Raw genomic sequence first — 18,836 nt, forward strand, 5'->3', positions numbered from 1 at the left:
ATGCTTTTTCTGAGGGCTGCGGGGCTACCGCTCAGATCAAACTTGGGCAGACGAGTGGACTGCGGGGCTATCGCACTCGTTGCCGTCTAGCTATCGAATGTCATAACTGGCGTGCTGCGGCCTCTTAAATAGCGATCGTTGACGCCGTAGTGGGGTGGCGATGCGTAGATTACTCATGGTTATCGTTGTGTGAGTGAGCGCGTCACAGTGCAGCGTTGTAGGTAAAATGTAGCATTGCTATATCCTCCCCCTCTGGTACTCTAAAGTCGTCTCGACAGAGTATCAGCACCTTAGGTTTTACGTGGTCGTCCTCGACGACGTATTGGATAAGTCGGCTGGACTATGTTATCGTTTCTCTTCTCAAATGTTGTTATTGCAGAGGAGTGGTATTTCCCAATTGATATATCTGGTGAATCTGGGTGTGCAACATCATAGGTAGAAGTACCGTGTTTCTTCATTATCACATAAGGACCATCTCGCTTTGGTGCAAATTTGGCAGAAAATTGCTTGTTAACATTACTAATAGGATGGGATTCTATTAAGACTAGATCTCCAACTTTATGTCCTGGGTCTGGTCTTCTCTTATTATTTGATTTATGCCGAGCTTCATCCATGTTGATCTCTGCATTTTCTCTTGCTAGCTTCAAATCCTGGGCTAGTTGTTTTAGCTTAGGTGTGATTTCTGCCAGAAAATTTTCAGATGCTACTATCGAACTAAGGTCATGAGTCAATTCGTACGGTGTCCGTAATTCTCTTCCAAACGTTAAGTAGGCTGGTGAAAAGCATGTAGATCGACAACGAGCTGTATTCATTGCAAATCGTATAGCTGGAAGTGTTGACGGCCACAAATTGCCCCACGTTGGGCGCCAATATGATGTTGCCAGAAGAATTAAAATAACTGATGTCTGAGTAAACAGGAACTTTATTCGTTCATGTAACAAATTATACAAAACACACGGATACGTAGATATTACAGTAAACGTACAATTCCTAAGGGTGGTTCTTGGAACGGGCTGCGGGGCTACCGCGTTCCTTAACCTCCTAGCTGATGCTTTTTCTGAGGGCTGCGGGGCTACCGCTCGGATCAAACTTGGGCAGACGAGTGGACTGCGGGGCTATCGCACTCGTTGCCGTCTAGCTATCGAATGTCATAACTGGCGTGCTGCGGCCTCTTAAATAGCGATCGTTGACGCCGTAGTGGGGTGGCGATGCGTAGATTACTCATGGTTATCGTTGTGTGAGTGAGCGCGTCACAGTGCAGCGTTGTAGGTAAAATGTAGCATTGCTATAATTCTTTATTCCAGTCCTTAGAAAGTATAATCATTGCATTGTCTTTCCATATCGAAGACATAAACAACGCTATTTTATTTAGTAAAATGAATATTTTGCACCCGACTGTACTCGGTCCATATCAATTATATGTCGAGTTGGAGAAACATATAAATGACCTGCCTAAGCATTGCGAACTTCCTATGTCAATATCTTTACAGAACATTCACGAAGTTATCGATATTTCTAAACTAGTATGCTACTATCATAATAATCGTATTATCACTATAATTAAGATACCCCTCGTGTTACCTCAAGTCTATAACCTTTACCATATTGTTCCTATGCCAGTTCCTTATGACTTAACAAAACCAGACACTTATGCACTTATAGCACCAAGCAAGCCATACATGGCATTAACAACAGATCGTATGCTTCACTCACTGTTAGAAGACTTAGACAAGTGCAAATTCGTGAGTGAAAAGTGTTATATTTGTGAATTGGGTAATGTGTATTCGACGCTTGCGAACCCAACGTGTGAGACAGTTATCTTAACCGAAGTTGTCAATAAAGTTCCAAGTTCATGTTCAGTAAAACTCTTAAGGGGTCACGTAGATTCCTTCTTTAAACTTAATAAAAATAGATGGATATTTGTTCAATCTGAGCCTGGTAAATTACATGTAACTTGTTCTAGTAATAGTCTCAACTATGATTATGTTTTGTTAGGAACAGGAATAATGTCCCTGTTTAAAGACTGTAAAGCTTTCTTCAAAACTTTACAATTTTCGTCTAGTGAAACATTTATTTCTAATGTAACAACTCAAGTAGCTAACTTCAACATTTTGGAAGATGATTGTTGCGAACGTACAAAACTAAATAAAACTTTAGCTAGACTTCCCTTGTTAAAATTAAAGAACCTTAATAATTTAGACTCATTGTTACACGCCAGTATTCATCTAGATACTCTAGAAAAAGAATTAAATCATTTTGAAAGTCCTTCGCACTTTCAAAAATATGCTGTTCATTATATGTCTATAAGTTATTCTCTTACTGTTCTATTTTTCTTGTACCTTATATTTAGATTTCGTAGATGGTTTTGTTCAAGTAAACATAATTCTCATTGTTGTATACAAATCTTTAATGAATGCAACAAAGATCGTAAAAACGATCATAATAATGTTACACAAACTGTGCAAATAAATAGTGAAAAAGACTATTCATATCCTAGGCCTTTTAGGAGAAATCTTATGTTGTCAAATTCGTCTAATAATGTCGTCGTCAAGTAACGTTATAACACATTATATTCTTTTAAATAAATTGTATAAGTTTAATTAGTAATTTTAATTAAAACTTTTAATAATTATAGATTTACTTACTATATCCTGTTTTCGTATTTTACTTAATAATTACTTAAGTGTTTTTGATATTGTACTTAATGTTTATTTCTTTAAGATATAGTTACTATTTCATTTTAAGTACTTACTTGTTTTATCCTGTATCGTATGTTTTAGTTTTCCTATTTTGTTATCCAAAACAAAAGCCAAATTCTATACTTACCGCTCTAGTCTATCTCAACGTCAACGTCCGTAACCATTCATCGGTGACGATGAATCTTAAGGAGGGGGATGTTACATATGCCCCTCAGTAATAACGTAATATAATAATAATGCCGACTAAGGCATTCTTGAATGCATTGTCTCTATATAAAGACGATATATTGCTTAAGCGCGGCAGAACAGATTTGGCTTGAGTAGCGGAAACACACATCATTTGTACTACTTCTTTAATAAAATAAACTCCGTGCCAGTCACCGTGTCCTTTTTTAAAAAGAGCTCCTGGACCCACCCCGTAACAGTACATCCACATACATAAGGTTCGTACAATCATTGGTCTTGAGCTGTCCGCACTCACCAGACTTCGACGATCTTTATCAAGTGGTCGGTCTGCGTGTTGGGCACGGCGAGACTGCGCCTTCTGGATCGCGGTCGTTTGACCCCAGTTAGAAGTTTATCAATCGACACCACCGAATTGTAGTAATCAGCTTAGAACGTTAATTTTTATATTTATGAGAGGAGAGGTAAGATAAAATACACCATCAACATACAAGGAGTATATTAATATATTTATTCGGATTGATGTAAGATACTACAAATAAGATGACGTCGTTTCACAGTAAACTCCAGGTCGCAGCTACTAATTCAAGGTTTTTTTAAGGTTTCAGAAGTGGTACATCGATATCAATCTCACGAAAATCTGTATGACATTATCAAGAAGTAGTACCGCGCGTGAGATTTGATTTCAAACAACTTTAAGCTTCGTGCTCTACGTTTCTATAATAATTGCTGAATACTTTTTGGCTCCGGTTACTTAAAAGACAAGGACACACAAAAAATTGAAACTTGAATACATTTGTTCCGGAGGGTTAGCAAACGACGCGGCGCTGATCTGCGAGAAGACATGGCCTCAGGGGTGCAGGGGTGCAGGGGTCGATCAAAGAGATGCTGTTTGTATTTATAACGGCTTCCATATTTATACTTGAACTAAACATTTATAAAATGTACAAACTTTTCTAGAATTAAATAATAAAGATAATAAAAATGGTTGTTGGGTTAAAATTCAGAAAAACGTTACCTTGGAGTGTTCGACGTCCCCTCGACGCCCGACGCCTCACAGACTGACTAAATCGAAAGAGAGACTGAACGACAGGTCTAGATTCGTCGTGCAAGTCTAGCGGAAGGTCAACCTTATTGAATCTTAATGACAGACTCACCGGAACTGTCACAGGCGTGGCGGCAGCACGCTAGACGCTCTTCGCATTCGTTATGTTCATTATATAAAATGAAACAATCGTAGTATTTGCCGCGTCGCGAACCTGAGACTCCACCTACAGGCGCCGCCGGATCACGAGTCGATCGCAACACTAAATTGATTATAAGAGACCGCCACGAGCCAGCGACCGGTTCGACAACGACAAAGGAAACAGTCACGGAATTCTCTTATTTAATTGTGTCTTGTCAACGTCTGATCAAAGAAACCTTTTGATGGAACTCACTCCAATTATTGAGCATTGTTCTACTAAATATTGTTCGCTGTTTTTATTTCGTGATTTCTCACCGTAAATAATTATCACAAACAGAATTGTAGACACCCGCACCTCAACCTTACCGAATTTAACTGACTAACTACATACATAAAGTTAACAGTTCCCGGGGTCAGCGAGGACTAAGGCGTTACTCGTCTCCATCTGAACGTTGTATTAACTGCCATTCTAGACTTGTACCTTTCGTTTCGCGCAGAACAAACTAACAGTAGCCTTGTGGTCTAGCAGTGTCCGACTTCGGTTTTGATATTCGCGACAGTAGGTATCCGATCCGGGTGTTAGATAGCGACATCAAACCGTGAAATAGTTTTAGTGATGTCCACAACCCGCACCTCCGCAGCCGACGATAAGTACAAATTGGGTACTTCGTATTGTGTGGCCGGCAGTGAAGTACATCGTATTTTTCGATCAATCTCGTCGATGACGTATTCAAGTAAACAGTTCTTCTTTCATAGTTGCAGGAAGCGGACGCTTATACGACAGATCGTAGTCCGTTGACAAGCCGCGGTAGGGCGCGCACAGACGGCCGGCGGGGCGCGCGTGCTGCCGCTCATCAGCTTACTGTTTGTTAGTGCTGCTACATTCACACTACTTGTGCAATTTTATCAACCGATCTCAAAGTTTCCAAAATTGGGACAATAATCACAATGAAGTTTCGCGACCGTTTACCCAGTGCTGAAACACGGGCCGCACCCCCCCCCCTCTCCCCGCCTCGCGCCGAGCGAAGCCCGAAGGAAATCTACCAACTCATTTACTCGTAATAAAAGTTACTGATCAAATATTTATATAAACTAAAACAATACATACCGTTGCTTGTCTGTCTACACCACGCATTAATGAAACAAGTCTTCTGCCGTTCGTAGGCTACAACAATGCTAATGAAACATTTAGTGTTAACCTTCACACTCCACAATATACCTATGTAACTAAGTATATCCTAGAATTTGCTTCGCAATGATGTTTCGGGATCCCAAGGAAAATTCACAGCCAGCTCTCAATTCATGTGACATATTTTGTGAAGCAGTTTTAATTCTTCTTCCGTCATCTGCTGGACTCACCAAACGAGTACTCCCGACGAATGTGAGACCGCCCGAGTAGTCAGAGCACGCCGCGCGGTGTGTGAGCGCCCTTACTCGCAGGCGGCCACACGCGGAGAGTCGCGCTGCTCTCGACATCACTTTTATTGGTATTTAAGTAATTTGGGACATTTGTGAGCCGCTATAAAGCATTCCACTCCGGTGGTCGTGTCGCAAGAGTGTACTTACTAACGGCTTGATTTATCGTATTTGTTAAACAGTATATAATTATATATTTAATAATACCAGTAATATAAGCTAAGTTTAATCAATTCATTCTTGTTTATGTTGTATTTGACTTAGTTCTATATACGTATATGTATGTACATATACACACATACGAATGCTAAATGTACATGCGAGTGTCCGCGCCAGTACACAGGTCTGCAAAAGTCCAAAGGGCGGTTCGTGTCAAATCATTTGAAAATAGTGATGGAGAGAGATCGAGAAGGAATCCTCAAGCGGTAAGGTGGCCGGACGCTCGCTTTGGATGGATCGTTTGGAACATCTGTTTTGTACCGTATTCTCGATACGGAGTGCTCTCAGGGTTAATGTTTTACACATGGATAAACGGGCTCACGGTCCACCTAGTGTAAAGTGGTTACCGGAGCCTATGGACATCATAACATGGATGACCCTAACTGAAATTGATTTCAATGAAAATTTCAGGAAGCCTTCAGCATACCCTCGCAGATGATCGACCTCGTGAATTTTGATAGCGGTCACATCAAGGTCAAGTCAAATATCGGCCAGCGGAGCGCGCTAGCTTTTACTATTAGTTCATAGCAATAGAGCTAAAAGTGTGAAATTGCCGTTCTATTGTAATAGGTACCTACATAATTCGAATTGACATAGAACCTTCATGGGTGAAACTTTTTTTCAAACGGTACCTATGAGGTTCTTCTTTTAAAAAATGTGCAACATTCGATTATCAACTTGCAGTTGTTTTTTTATTCAGCTTAGACAAGAAAGGTGAATACTTCGAAAATACGAGTGAATTATAAATACGAGTTCCGACGCGGAACTAACGCTGCAGAAACAGCTCGCAATATCAATGTTGCGTTTGAGGGGGAGACTGATAATGAACGCACCGGGTGATTTTGGTTTAAACGCTTTCGTGATGAAAATTTTGATTTGAATTTGAATTCCACGTGGAAGACGACCTACATATGTGAATAACAATAGCTGAAACTTGTATTGCCTTGTTGAATCGATACAGAAATGAAGGAATATAGGTTTTGAATTATGTGATGAAAAGTGGATTCTTTACGATAGCCGTAAGCAAAAAATACAATGGCTGACCCCAGGTCAAAAGCGAATACAGTGTCCTACAGCAAAGCTTACCAATAAAAAGGTTCACTATAGCTTTCTCCGATCTGGTCAAGCAATAATAGCATATATCTATTGTACTGAACTCCGAACAATGATAGCAAAACTTGCAGTGAAACAGCCCCGACTCATTAATCGATCTTCACCATTATTGCTCCATGATAACGCGAGACCTCATACAGCACGAGAAACCGTTTTAACTCTACAGGAACTGCAATTAGAAACCATTTGTCACCCTCCGTGTTCGCCAGACTTTGCTCCAAAGGACTACTTTACTTTTTTTCGTGATTTGAACAATTTTCTACGCAAAAAGAAGTTTTCTTCCCAGGAGGCTGTACAAAATGCTTTCAGACAATTTGTAGAACCTAGATCACCAGAATTCTATCGCAAAGACTTAAATGATCTTCGTATTATATGTTCTTCGCTCGGGCAGCTGTTCCACCCCTCCTGGCCGAGCTCGTTCTCGCTCACCTGTCCTGATGAAACTAAAAAGACTAGGACACCAGTAATGCCTCCTATCTAAAAACAAAAGAAAGTTTTGCGAGAATAATTATTTACGTCAATTATAATGGCGCGGACTTACTCCGTGTACAGATTTGCTTCGACAGCAAAATACAACAATCCTATATGGATTTCAAAGATTTCCCCATGACGCGTGGTAAGTTTATTTCTATAATGTCGTATTACCTAAACAAATAATGCCTACAGCATTTTGAATAAAAATAATGAAAAATGTAAACAAGCTTCAACATTGAAACAAACTAATGATACAATGAACTAGAAAAACATTTTATACAAAATTTTGGGTTATTTGTGAGAGACGACATTTGAGAGAAATTGTTTACCATACCAAGTAAAGTAAAATTTAAATTACGCTCATGGTCGTGATTCCCTCACATGTTAATGATAAAATTGTTCTTACGAATCTAAATATATTATATTTAATAAATTCATACAAATCTGGAAACGTCAGCACTCATGGACGTCAGCAATTTCAGGGGCAGAGCCAAGCCGCTGCCTACGGCTAAGTAGGTACTCTGCGCAAGCCTCGTTTGAAGAAGGACATGTCATATGCCTCGGGAAGCACCGACGAGGGATGTTCATTGCTATGTGGATGAACGCGGCAGTTCTAAGATGTATTGATGAACTGTGCTCCGGTGGCAAGCGGTGCGATGGTAAAAACGAGATGATGGGATCATCCCAATCAATTTCTTATAGCAAAATATAGGGAGATACGAAAATCCTCCCTAGACCCAGAGGCTCTAAACGATCCATGAGAATAGGATTATCGACAATCCGAACGGCCCTCTTTTGTATAGAGTCAAATTGAAGTAGCTGATATTTGTAAGCCCCGACCCAGAAGTGGGAGAAGTACTCCATGCGAGGCCAGATTTGTGATTTATAGAGAAAAGTCTTTGTCCGTCGTGAAGTACGCTTCGCTCTGCTGAGGACTCACACCATTTTTGACGGCAATGCTTTCCCCTCCGAATGACCCCGATATTTATTTATTTATTTAGACACACCAACAGCAATACACACAAAACATTCAAGCTTAAAATTAACAAGTATAAAATTAAGTACTGGTATGTAAGCCAGTTACAGGCATGTAGTACAGCAATTTCTTGTAACACACTATGACATGTTACAGCAATTTTAAAAACAGCGGAAAAATAGGTTAAATTTAAATGTTAACAGTACGACATAAAAAAATGTAAAGAACATGAAATAAGAGTTAACTACTTAACATTCTCTCATCAATTATAAACAAAGGAATTATTATTATTAAATATTATAATAAAATAACAAAGGATCTTGGTCATCGCTCGAAAGGTCGACCCCAACTCCCAAGTATCTTAATAATCGTGGAAACTTTTATGGATACTTGTTAGGATTGTGGCGCCATTATAAAAGGGTCCCTCTTCGCAGTGAGCGCACACTTTGTCAACCAATGCATGGCATCAACAGTTAGCCTTAAATGATAAAAGCATGGGCGGAGCATCAAACCTTGTGGAACACCAGCGTCAATAGTCATGGTGTCGGAGCAGCAAAACTCCGCGACAACTGTGAGATATATGCATCCCGGACACCAGCGGAATCGCCGGGGCGGCCTGACGGGCCTCACCTCGTCCACCCGTCGCCGCGTCGGTCGGGCGTCCTCTGGTGACACCGCAAGTTTTGTCGTAGGGTTGACAGCGGGAACCCCCATACTCTGACCGGGTTCTGAGCCCGGACAGAGATTTGACGTCGGGTGTGAGAATGCAGGTAGCTGCTTCCAACATCGGCAGACCGTCAAGTCCTACATAGCCACGTACCTCCTTGGCGCGGATACCTACGTAAGAGGTTCAGCCCCTTGCCCGAAAACAGTTATAATAAAACATAATCAAACGACAAATAAAAAAAAAAGGTAAAGAAGGAAGGTAGCAGTATGTACACAGGTTTCGAGTGCCAGTACGCGGTGGATACGATGCCATTAATTACTGCTGCAGAGTATGGCTGCTAATTAATACGCAAATTGCACATCGTCTCTCTCCCTCCCTCGCGGTACCGTCTCTTTCAGTTTTTAGTTTCATTCGGATTATTCTGTATGAGTGGCTTAGCTCAGCTGTGTATGTTACTTTTAATGTTTTAAATTTTTGTAATTGTTTATTCCGAGTTCCAAAAAACAATTTTAACTATTGTCAACTCTCGAACCAGAACGCCTGTCTGTCACATGGTTACCTTGTCGTTTGTCGTAGACAGTGCAATAATATAGAATGACTAACTAGCATCACAGTTTAATGACCGCAAGCTATGCAGCGTACTCATATGATAAGTAAATCACGAAATTAGTCGATATGACGTACACTATCGACTACCGAGGGTCATTACCGGCGTCTCTCCAGCCGGCTCAGCACCCCTCCCAGATTTCAATATCTTCTAAGACTTTTGTAAACTTAAGAACGAATCACAACTTAATTGTTTTACTAGTGGTAGGACCTCTTGTGAGTCTGCGCGGGTAGGTACCACCGCCCCGCCTATTTCTCACGGCAGAAAAACCAAACCCGCAAAATTATAATTTGCGTAATCACTGGTGGTAGGACCTCTTGGGAGTCCGCACGGATAGGTACCACCACCCTGCCTATTTCCGCCGTGAAGCAGTAATGCGTTTCGGTTTGAAGGGTGGGGCAGCCGTTGTAACTATACTGAGACCTTAGAACTTATATCTCAAGGTGGGTGACGCATTTACGTTGTAGATGTTTATGGGCTCCAGTAACCACTTAACACCAGGTGGTCTGTGAGCTCGTACGCCCATCTAAGCAATAAAAAAAAAACGTGCACATCTCATCTCTCTCATCTTATCTAATCTCATAAATGTACAGCACATTGTAACTGAATACAAATCGTGTTATGAAGTAGATCTGTCGTGCTCTACAAATAAGTAGAGCTGCACAGTTCTCGTATAATTGCAAAGCGTGACAGTAGAATCACTTCCCACAAGTTCATCCGATGGGTTTCTGCGTGAAGTGGGGCGCGTTATGAAAGATTATGTTTAAACAAATTAGGTATGGAATGTGGCCCCCTTCCGAGACGCATCACACGACCACCCTCGCGACCTACAACGGTAACGACTTAACAAAAGCAAAAGTTTTTCGGATAAACTCTGATATTAAAAATATAATAAATTTACGTTTGAATGATGCAGCCGCTTGTATGTAAACAAGTTAGTGTAGCATCGTAGCCCAATGAGAGTTATGTAAATCGCGCCTCTTTGAAGTTTTAACGTTGCCGAAGTGGTCTCGGGTAGCGACAGAACGTCGCAGACGGCCGACCCGCTCCGGACGACACCGGCTCTGCGTCCAAAAGGCTTCTGTATCATTCTCGAATTTGCTGACACATTTTGATTTAATAAAATATATGCCTACATAAGACAGTTTTTTATCATCTTCTGTGGCACTCGAGCATACGGCCCATCTGATGGAGAGGGGTCGCCGTCCTTGATGGATGACAGCAATACCTAGAGTATGGCCGAATTTCGAGCCTTTTTTGAAGAAGAGCATGTTACAGGGCTGCGGAATACCGTAGAAAAGAGTTCATTGCACGGCCGTATATAATATCTGCAAAGCACTGTAGATGAACGCATTGGCGCTAGGTTTTATGTCAGTCTTGTAATCTTGTACACTGATGGACGAATTTTGCTCCGATGGTAAATATCGTGATCATCTGAAATCAATTCATCCACATCGAGCTAATAATCTTAATCTTAATGATAATATTGATAGGACGAAGGCTTCCTCGAGCTACCGGCGTCACCACTTCCCCCTCTTGCATCTCTAGTGGGGCAACTGGCATGCCCGTACGGCTGTGTACCATTATCCTAATTACTTTTACCGCAGTGATTGCAGTTTTATAAATTGCTTATTAATTTGCAGTGCACGAATATGCATTCCAATTCGAAAGGAAGTACCTACAGCAGCTGTAGCAATGCAATCGAAACATTGATCATTGAATAATCCCAGACGGACTGCGGCGTTGCTGGTGTGATGCTAGAGGGCTGATCGTATTTATTAAACATTTAAGAAGTTTAAGGAAAATTGTAGTTTACCTACAGGCGGGAGATATACGCTAGAAATTTGACAGCTCATAGCGGCCATCGTGGAAAAGAAATAGCTGTCAAATTTGGCATGAACACATATTTAGTCGTGACATTTCACCATGGAACACTACACCCTTGTCCGGCGGTATCATCGGCCCTTTTTTGGTCGAAGATGCGCAAGGAGCCGCGTTCACTGTCAATGGGGACCGATATCGGACGATGATAACAAACTTTTTGTGGCCTAGGATAAATGGTATGGACGACACAAACATGCGGTTCCAACAGGACGGCGCCACTTGCCATACAACACGGAAACATTAAATTTGTTGGATGAGAAATGCAAACATTTCGCCATCTCGCGTGGTGGCGACATCAACTGGCCACCGAGATCGTCTTCGGCGCCTGCGATGGTACATGCGGGCCTGCTATGGGTCATAGTCTGACGACTTCATTTATATCCTACATAACTCTGAAGTATGTCGAAATTAAAATGTATGGGCTCAGATAAATTATATAACATACTTAAATAATATAATATGTACACGGCCCATCGCAATAACATATTTAAATTGCACCATCTAAGGCGATTGGCGTGAAGACTGAAGAACCATCAAAATCACAAAACATGTGCTCGGTTTTTGTTCGAATGATCTTCAAACCCACGCTTTCTTACCTTTCTTTCCATTTTGCCAGTTTCCTGTGTACCTTAGACCCTTCCTCTCCAACGAGAACAATGTGGTCGGTGAACAATATACACCAGAGCGTCGCCTCCTCCTGTATCTTCGATGTTAGGGCATCTATTATTATGATGAACAGGTAAGGGGTTAAAGCTGATCCCTGGTGTAAGCCTACCACCACACTGAAATCATCGGTATCGTCAGCTGCGGAGCATAAGTACGTACTGGTTCTACTGCGCATAGCTCGAACAAGCCGCTGGTATTTCCTTGGCACTCCTTTCACTTTCATGCTCCACCACAGAACCTCACGGGGAACCTTTTTTCATACGCTTTTTCCAAATCAACAAACACCATGTGCACGTTTTTACTTGCACGGTAGTATTTTTCACCTAGTTGACGAAGGGGAAAAATGGCGTCCGTTGTACTGCGTCCCGGCGGTCCCGGCATGAACCCGAACTGATTCTATGATACCTCACTCTCCTCTCTCCTCGTTATCACTCTCTCCCTTACTTTATAATATATATTATGTAATAATTAATAAGAATATATAACAATTATACGACAACATCTGACTTCTGTGACGATTCCACCTAACCAGCTGGTGCCCGGGTTCAGCTCATTGGTTTATCCATCTATTTAAGATTGTGTGTGCGGTAGTGGTCAAACATGCGGGTACAAGTCGGTCCTGAGTCCGGCAGAGTCTTCGGAACGGACACCAAACAAGTTAAAGTTCCGCCTCAGCCATTAGCTAATTCATGTAAAATAGGTAAGTGGGGACCCAACGCGCCCTCCTCGCCATAATTCAATTCGTCTCCCACACACGAGCCAAACTCGGTTTTGTTCCCAGGAGGGTAAAGTTTATAATAAGTTGTGCAAGGATCTGATTAAACGTAAATAGTAGTGGGCTGGACAACGAGTTATTAATTGACCACTCACAATAAATAATAATTAATAATCAATTTCCGTCCTCAGAGAGCGGCGCTGTACGAGTAGTCTGTGTCGTAGCTACATCCCTGTACCTTCACTGAACTTTATCAATTAATTTATTCAACATGATTAATTATTGTTGACGTTATTTGTACATCTTAAAAGATAGATGTTTTTGTTGAAACAGTTCGACCCGTTTGATCGTGCTTGTACGTCGCACCGCCCGCCCCAGCACCAGAACTTATTCCTCTCCCTAGATCCCCTGCGTTCGTCCACGATGTTTTTGCAGAGATCGTTTTCACCACGTAACATTCGAATTAACTACCGGCTACGTCTAAATTTTGTTTGAGCTTTCAAATCAATTTCATTTTTTTTATTTATTGCTTTTTTAAGCAGACGAGCATGAGGCCCACCTGATGGTAAGTGGCCACCGTCGCTCATTGACGTCAGCAATGCCAGGGGAAGAGCCAAGCCGCTGCCTACCATTAAGTACTCTCCGCAAGCCTCGTTTTTTAGTAAGTAAAAACAAATGTAAAACAAAATGATTAACAAAGAAATAGACCGAAGCGGGGCGCTATAAATTAGTGCTCCGTAATCTGCGCGTTAATCTCAGCATCTCGGAGCACAGCTTATCTTCGTTATCTTCGTCTGTAAATCATTGCCGTCGCTCGTTAACTAACAGACTTCATGTTGAAGCACTTGTACAATGTTTGTGTGCAGGTACGCGGTCGCGGCGCTGTGCGGGATGTACCTACCCGCAGTAGAACGCGTGTATATTATGTAGATATCCTTACCTTGTACGTGCTGCTTCAATCAATATTCTATATTTCTTATATAATATTGTCACGATTCAACCGTTCCTTGGTTTGGTTTTATATTAAACTTATACTTTGAGCGAGTACCTCTCTCGTTGTATAAATGAAACTGCACAGGAGAAAAGATTCGCAAAACGACAAGATTTCAGTCGCACTTCATCGACTCGTTGTCCACATTAACATTACCGAACACAAGCGAAATTGCACAAGCTATCAATGAATCGTATATACAGTATTGTAGGAAGTTATAATGCGGTCTTGGGAGAAATTCCAGTGGACCCTGTCTCCAATGTGCTACAGCTCACGGGACAATGAGCGCACTCATTGTAGAGTAACCAGCTTATGAACAAGGTGACCTATTAGGCACCGTAAATTAAATTAAATAATCGATTTGTAGATTAAATCGTATTCATAGAACTCCTTACGTACCTGAACTAAGACAACAGAATGAACTAGAATATATTATTTGTAGCTCACACGCCCCGTCCGCAGCTTCATTTACTTTAGATCAGTAATTGTTACTTGGTTCATCTGTGGAGCGGTGTACGGGGCGCACTGTTCACGACACATTTCATTCTTAAACAAACGCAAAAAGCAGGATAAATTATCTAACTTCCAGCTGAAATGGCATTTTTGTTTCATTTAGTTTGTTGGTCGCATTAAAAAAGTATTGGTGGGCATAAATACATAGATTACTATTTTTGTTTTATTGCCCTTGTAGATGGACGAGCATACGGCCCACCTGATGGTGAGGGGTTACTGTCGCCCATTGACTTCAACAGCAGTTGAACCAAGTTCAATTCACCCCACTCGGAGACTCGCTCCAGAGAGTTCTCCACTTCTGACACAAGGTTTCATCGTCTCTCTTGCACCACGCTCCGAGAAAGACTCTGATGGCTGATATATCGCCCATCCTCTGTGCTCTCATCCGCATAGCAATACATGCCATCAATATACAGAATGTCATTGATATACAAGATGAAAAGCGTGGGGGAGAGCACCGAACCTTGTGGAACGCCAGCGTTAATGGTCATGGTATCGAGCAGCAACGGTCTACAGTGACAGTGATGCTCCGCCCATCCAAAGAGCTAGAGCTAGGTCCAGTTGCAGAATCCCACGGCTATTCCGTAAGAGGGTAGCTTCGACAGAAGTGCCTTATGCCAGACCCTGTCGAATTCCTTCGCGATATCAAGGCTCACAGCGAGAGCCTCCATCTTGCTCTCCATTACTATCTGCAATATATGGATAGGTAGTTTGTAGTTCTGCAGTGTGCTTAGGTTGATGTCTGCCCAAATAGTGATCATAATAATATTTTATGTTTTTGATAATATCGGGACGAACTAGTAAAGGTTGCGGAAAAAAAAAGGTTTTAATTTTTATATGGAAAGTAGACCAACTTTTTTCCCGTTTAGTGGTAAGTAGTACCGTTGCTTACCGGTATCAGAAATGTTATTCATTGAACAATTAGATGTTCACTAGTTTGTTTCCAATCACGACAAATCATTCTAGTTTCCGGTGTATGACGGTGCGACTATACCCACACAACTGCTACACTTCTAAAGTCGCAACAAGATCTAATCAATGCAATACCTCAGGAAGCAGCCGCGAGAGCCACTCCCACAATAACTAAAGTATTCGTTCGAAGTTATGTACTTAAGGTATTCGAAGACCTCTGCAAAGAATTACAAAGAAGCTTTTCGCACATTTATTTAGCACCACAAGAGTGAACATAGCCTAGACAGATCCAACGACACTACATTAGTTAGAATGCTTGAGTATTTGAGTAGTTCAGAATTAACTTATAGCAAGACTAATTTTGGATATCTCACTTTGTTTAACTTAAATGACATTCGTAATTGCTAGGTTCAGTTAGCTGGGTATTGCGGATACTTACCTATGAATGAAATTTCGTAGTTTACATTTAGTTTCGTACAGACACAATCGTTAAAGTATTGTTTAGATTTTAGTTTAGTTTTCAGTTCAAAAGGGCCCCCCTTAGGAGAGATCATGGTGTGCGACAAAGGACTGACTGACGAAGTACCGTTCCGACGCTGACTTCATGTATTTTCGGATTGATTCGAGGCCCAGGTCGTCGTGTAGGTCAACGTTTCTCGCGAACCACGGAGCTCCGACGGCTAACCTGCAAAATCGCGATTCTAGAGATTCGAGAGTGTCTATGTATGTGCGGGCCGCGTGAGTGAACACCACACTCGCGTAAGTCATGACGGGCCTTATGCAAGTTTTGTAAAGTGTCACCTTGTTCCGAAGGGACATTTTGGGGAGAAGAAGGACATGTCATAGCGCTCGGGAAACACCGTGGAAGGGAGCTCATTCCATAGCCGGATGGTACGTGGATTGAAAGTAAATGCCAAAATCACGATGAGTTGGACGGTTAGAAGTTTGATAACGTGGTTAGATATACCGTCAGAACCGGGAGCCTTGCGAGGACGTACGTCTTTGATTAGGTATTTAACTTCCATTGGAGTGACGGGTGGTAACGCGTCCGAAGGTGGCAAGGAGGCTCTGTGTTCGACCTCACTGTCTACTAATTCTACATGAACAGGGTCCACGGATTGAGTGCTGGGCGTGCACTGGGTTTGCAATGTATCGGCCACCAGCTCTACTTTTTCGTCATCATCGAACGCCGCGAGTCGGCCTGAGGGGCCTACGAGGGGGGGCATAGTTACTACCGTATCCGATTTGAGAGTACGAGCTAAGCGGTAGTAAGACCTTTGGGAGGGCGCGAGTCCTTCTAAGAAATCAGACCATCTGGCATCTCGGACTTCGGCGATGCGAGACTTTACGTCGCGTTGTAGGGCACGCATTCGAATACGATTATCCTCGGTAGGATACCTGTCGTAGGCGCGTATCGAGGCGTTCTTAGCTCTAAGGAGTTCTCTAATATCGTCGGGCAATTTGAAGCGGTGAAGGAAGTCCTCCGCTACAACTTGTTTCGATGACCTATCTAATGTCGAGGTGATGTGTGACGTTAAGATGTCTATGGCTTCAGCGGTATCCTGAGGAGACGGGGTAGAGTCCGGGCTAAACGGGAGTGATGGTGGATCAGATTCAGCCAGGCTGATGCCCAGCGTGTGCCAATCCACCACAGTCCTCGTGACGGGAACGGAATCGGGAGCGCGACCGAGCTTCATAACGACGGGACGGTGGTCTGAATCCAACTCTGAAACTACTGCGATCGAGTGTAAGCGCAGAGTTACGTTTTTTAATAACGCTATGTCGAGTATATCCGGGCGATGTGCGATATTTAGCGGGTAGTGAGTCGGGGTTAGCGGAGCGACGATATCGAAGGCGAGATCATCGACTAACGCGTCAAGCCGCCTGCCATTCGAGCTAAGCGGTAGTACTCGTAAGACCGTTGCGAGGGCGCGAGTCCATCAGACCATCTGGCATCTCGGACTTCGGCGATGCGAGACTAAATACCTACATACGCACTATCTACGGAATCAGTTTTATTTCGTAAATAGATAAAAAAAATAGTTTATTCTAAAAAAAACAATAGGAAACATGATTGAATTCCTATCTGATTATAATTATTGATTACATGTTTACATAATTAACTGCTTTAATCGCTTACAGTAATCAGCTCGCATCAGCACAATACTACATCATTAACATGTGGAGTATCAGCGATGCACAGATAGTTCAAAAAGAACACATGATCGATGCGATCGATAGCGATCTGATTACACGTCTTGAATTGAAGCCTGAGACATAGTAGCAGGCAGAGGCTTGGCTGTGTCGCTGGCATTACTGATGTCCACGAGCGACGCGGACTACTTGCGATCAGGTGACCGGGAGGCTTGTCTGCCTACAATGACAGCTAAACAAATAACATCTTACAATCACCCCCGACTTGTTGAACACAGAGTATCAACGACACAAGTACTGCCAAGGAGGGGTTCATTAATTACGCTTGGCATTTTTGTGAATATTTTGACCCCCTCCCCTCATGGTGAGGGGTGACCCCCTTCCTCAACACCCTCTCTCCACCCCTAATCTCACGCGAGATTCTTCAAAATGCATGTTTTGGCTGTTAACGTGTTGGATTAATGAGAGAAAAAAAAACACGACTTATTCTATAATAACCTTTATTGAAGACTAGCATAGACTAGTATTTGAGAATATTAGCGTAATTAAAATCACAATCATAAAATGAAATATCAACGTTGCGCTGCATGTCAGATTTGGCCATATTTTATTCTAGAAATAATTTTTCACGTAATGTTACACTGTTTTCTGTCAGAAAAAAAATTACGTGGTATTTGCTAAGATCCCCTTCCTCCTTAAGTGAGATTTGGAAAGATTTATCTTGATCCCCTCTCTTTAGAGCACCTCACGTAATTAATAAACGCGGTAATTAAAGGATACGCGCGCTGCACGCGGACCGTTTGTTGATTCATTATCAGAGTAGCTAATTACTGCTATCTTAACTCACAGTTGGGCCCGCGAGCTCACGGCCCGCCTGTAGGAGCCCATTGACATCACAATGTGACTCCCAATTTGTACATCTAGTATTACACGATGACATTGTAAAATCTTATTAAAAAATCTTGGTAAAAATGTTACATGGAACTTGTATGTGATTGATCATATTATGGTTATCGAAAGTCAAACTAATGTGTTTACTTGGTTCTCTAAGTGTCGTTTGGCACCTGTCCCAGAAGGTTGACGGGTTGAGAGAAGGAAGATTGAGATACAGAACTAGTGGTAGAGTGGAATGCAAACTCACCAGCGACGGGCGACAGTTTCCGCATGACGCACCAGCGCGACTTCCACTGTCGGCAAACACACAACTCTTATTAGTTCAAACTTCAAACAGAACCCAGGGTGCAATGTTTCTGCAAACAGATAGTACCTACATCGAGAGACGCAGCCTACTACACTATACACCGTCAACATCGGTGAGTACTAAACTATAACAAGTTAATAGTCTAATCACGTAATCTCCCAAACTACTCCAGAACTATCATCAAGCGCGGACGGAGCTTACCAGGACTCGGACACCAGCCGGGTGGCCGACAAGCCCTTGGAGACCTGAGGCTCAAATAA

The 18,836-nt window shown here is 42.2% G+C and overlaps 1 protein-coding gene across 4 annotated transcripts in view; it reads right to left on the reverse strand.

Moving 5' to 3' along the window:
* LOC101738302 (uncharacterized) overlaps nt 1-18,836 on the reverse strand; it is a 47,643-nt gene that overhangs the window by 17,641 nt on the left and 11,166 nt on the right. For 3 of the 4 annotated variants that reach the window (XM_021348314.3, XM_062677067.1, XM_062677068.1), the window contains one exon: nt 18,517-18,562. In XM_021348314.3, coding sequence (XP_021203989.2) covers nt 18,517-18,562 — 46 coding nt within the window. Of the gene's footprint in view, nt 1-18,516; nt 18,626-18,836 lie in introns of all 4 variants that reach the window. The other variant, XM_062677069.1, reaches the window with a different exon arrangement.

This window comes from Bombyx mori, chromosome 3, assembly GCF_030269925.1.
Source record: "Bombyx mori chromosome 3, ASM3026992v2".
Taxonomy (NCBI): domain Eukaryota; kingdom Metazoa; phylum Arthropoda; class Insecta; order Lepidoptera; family Bombycidae; genus Bombyx; species Bombyx mori.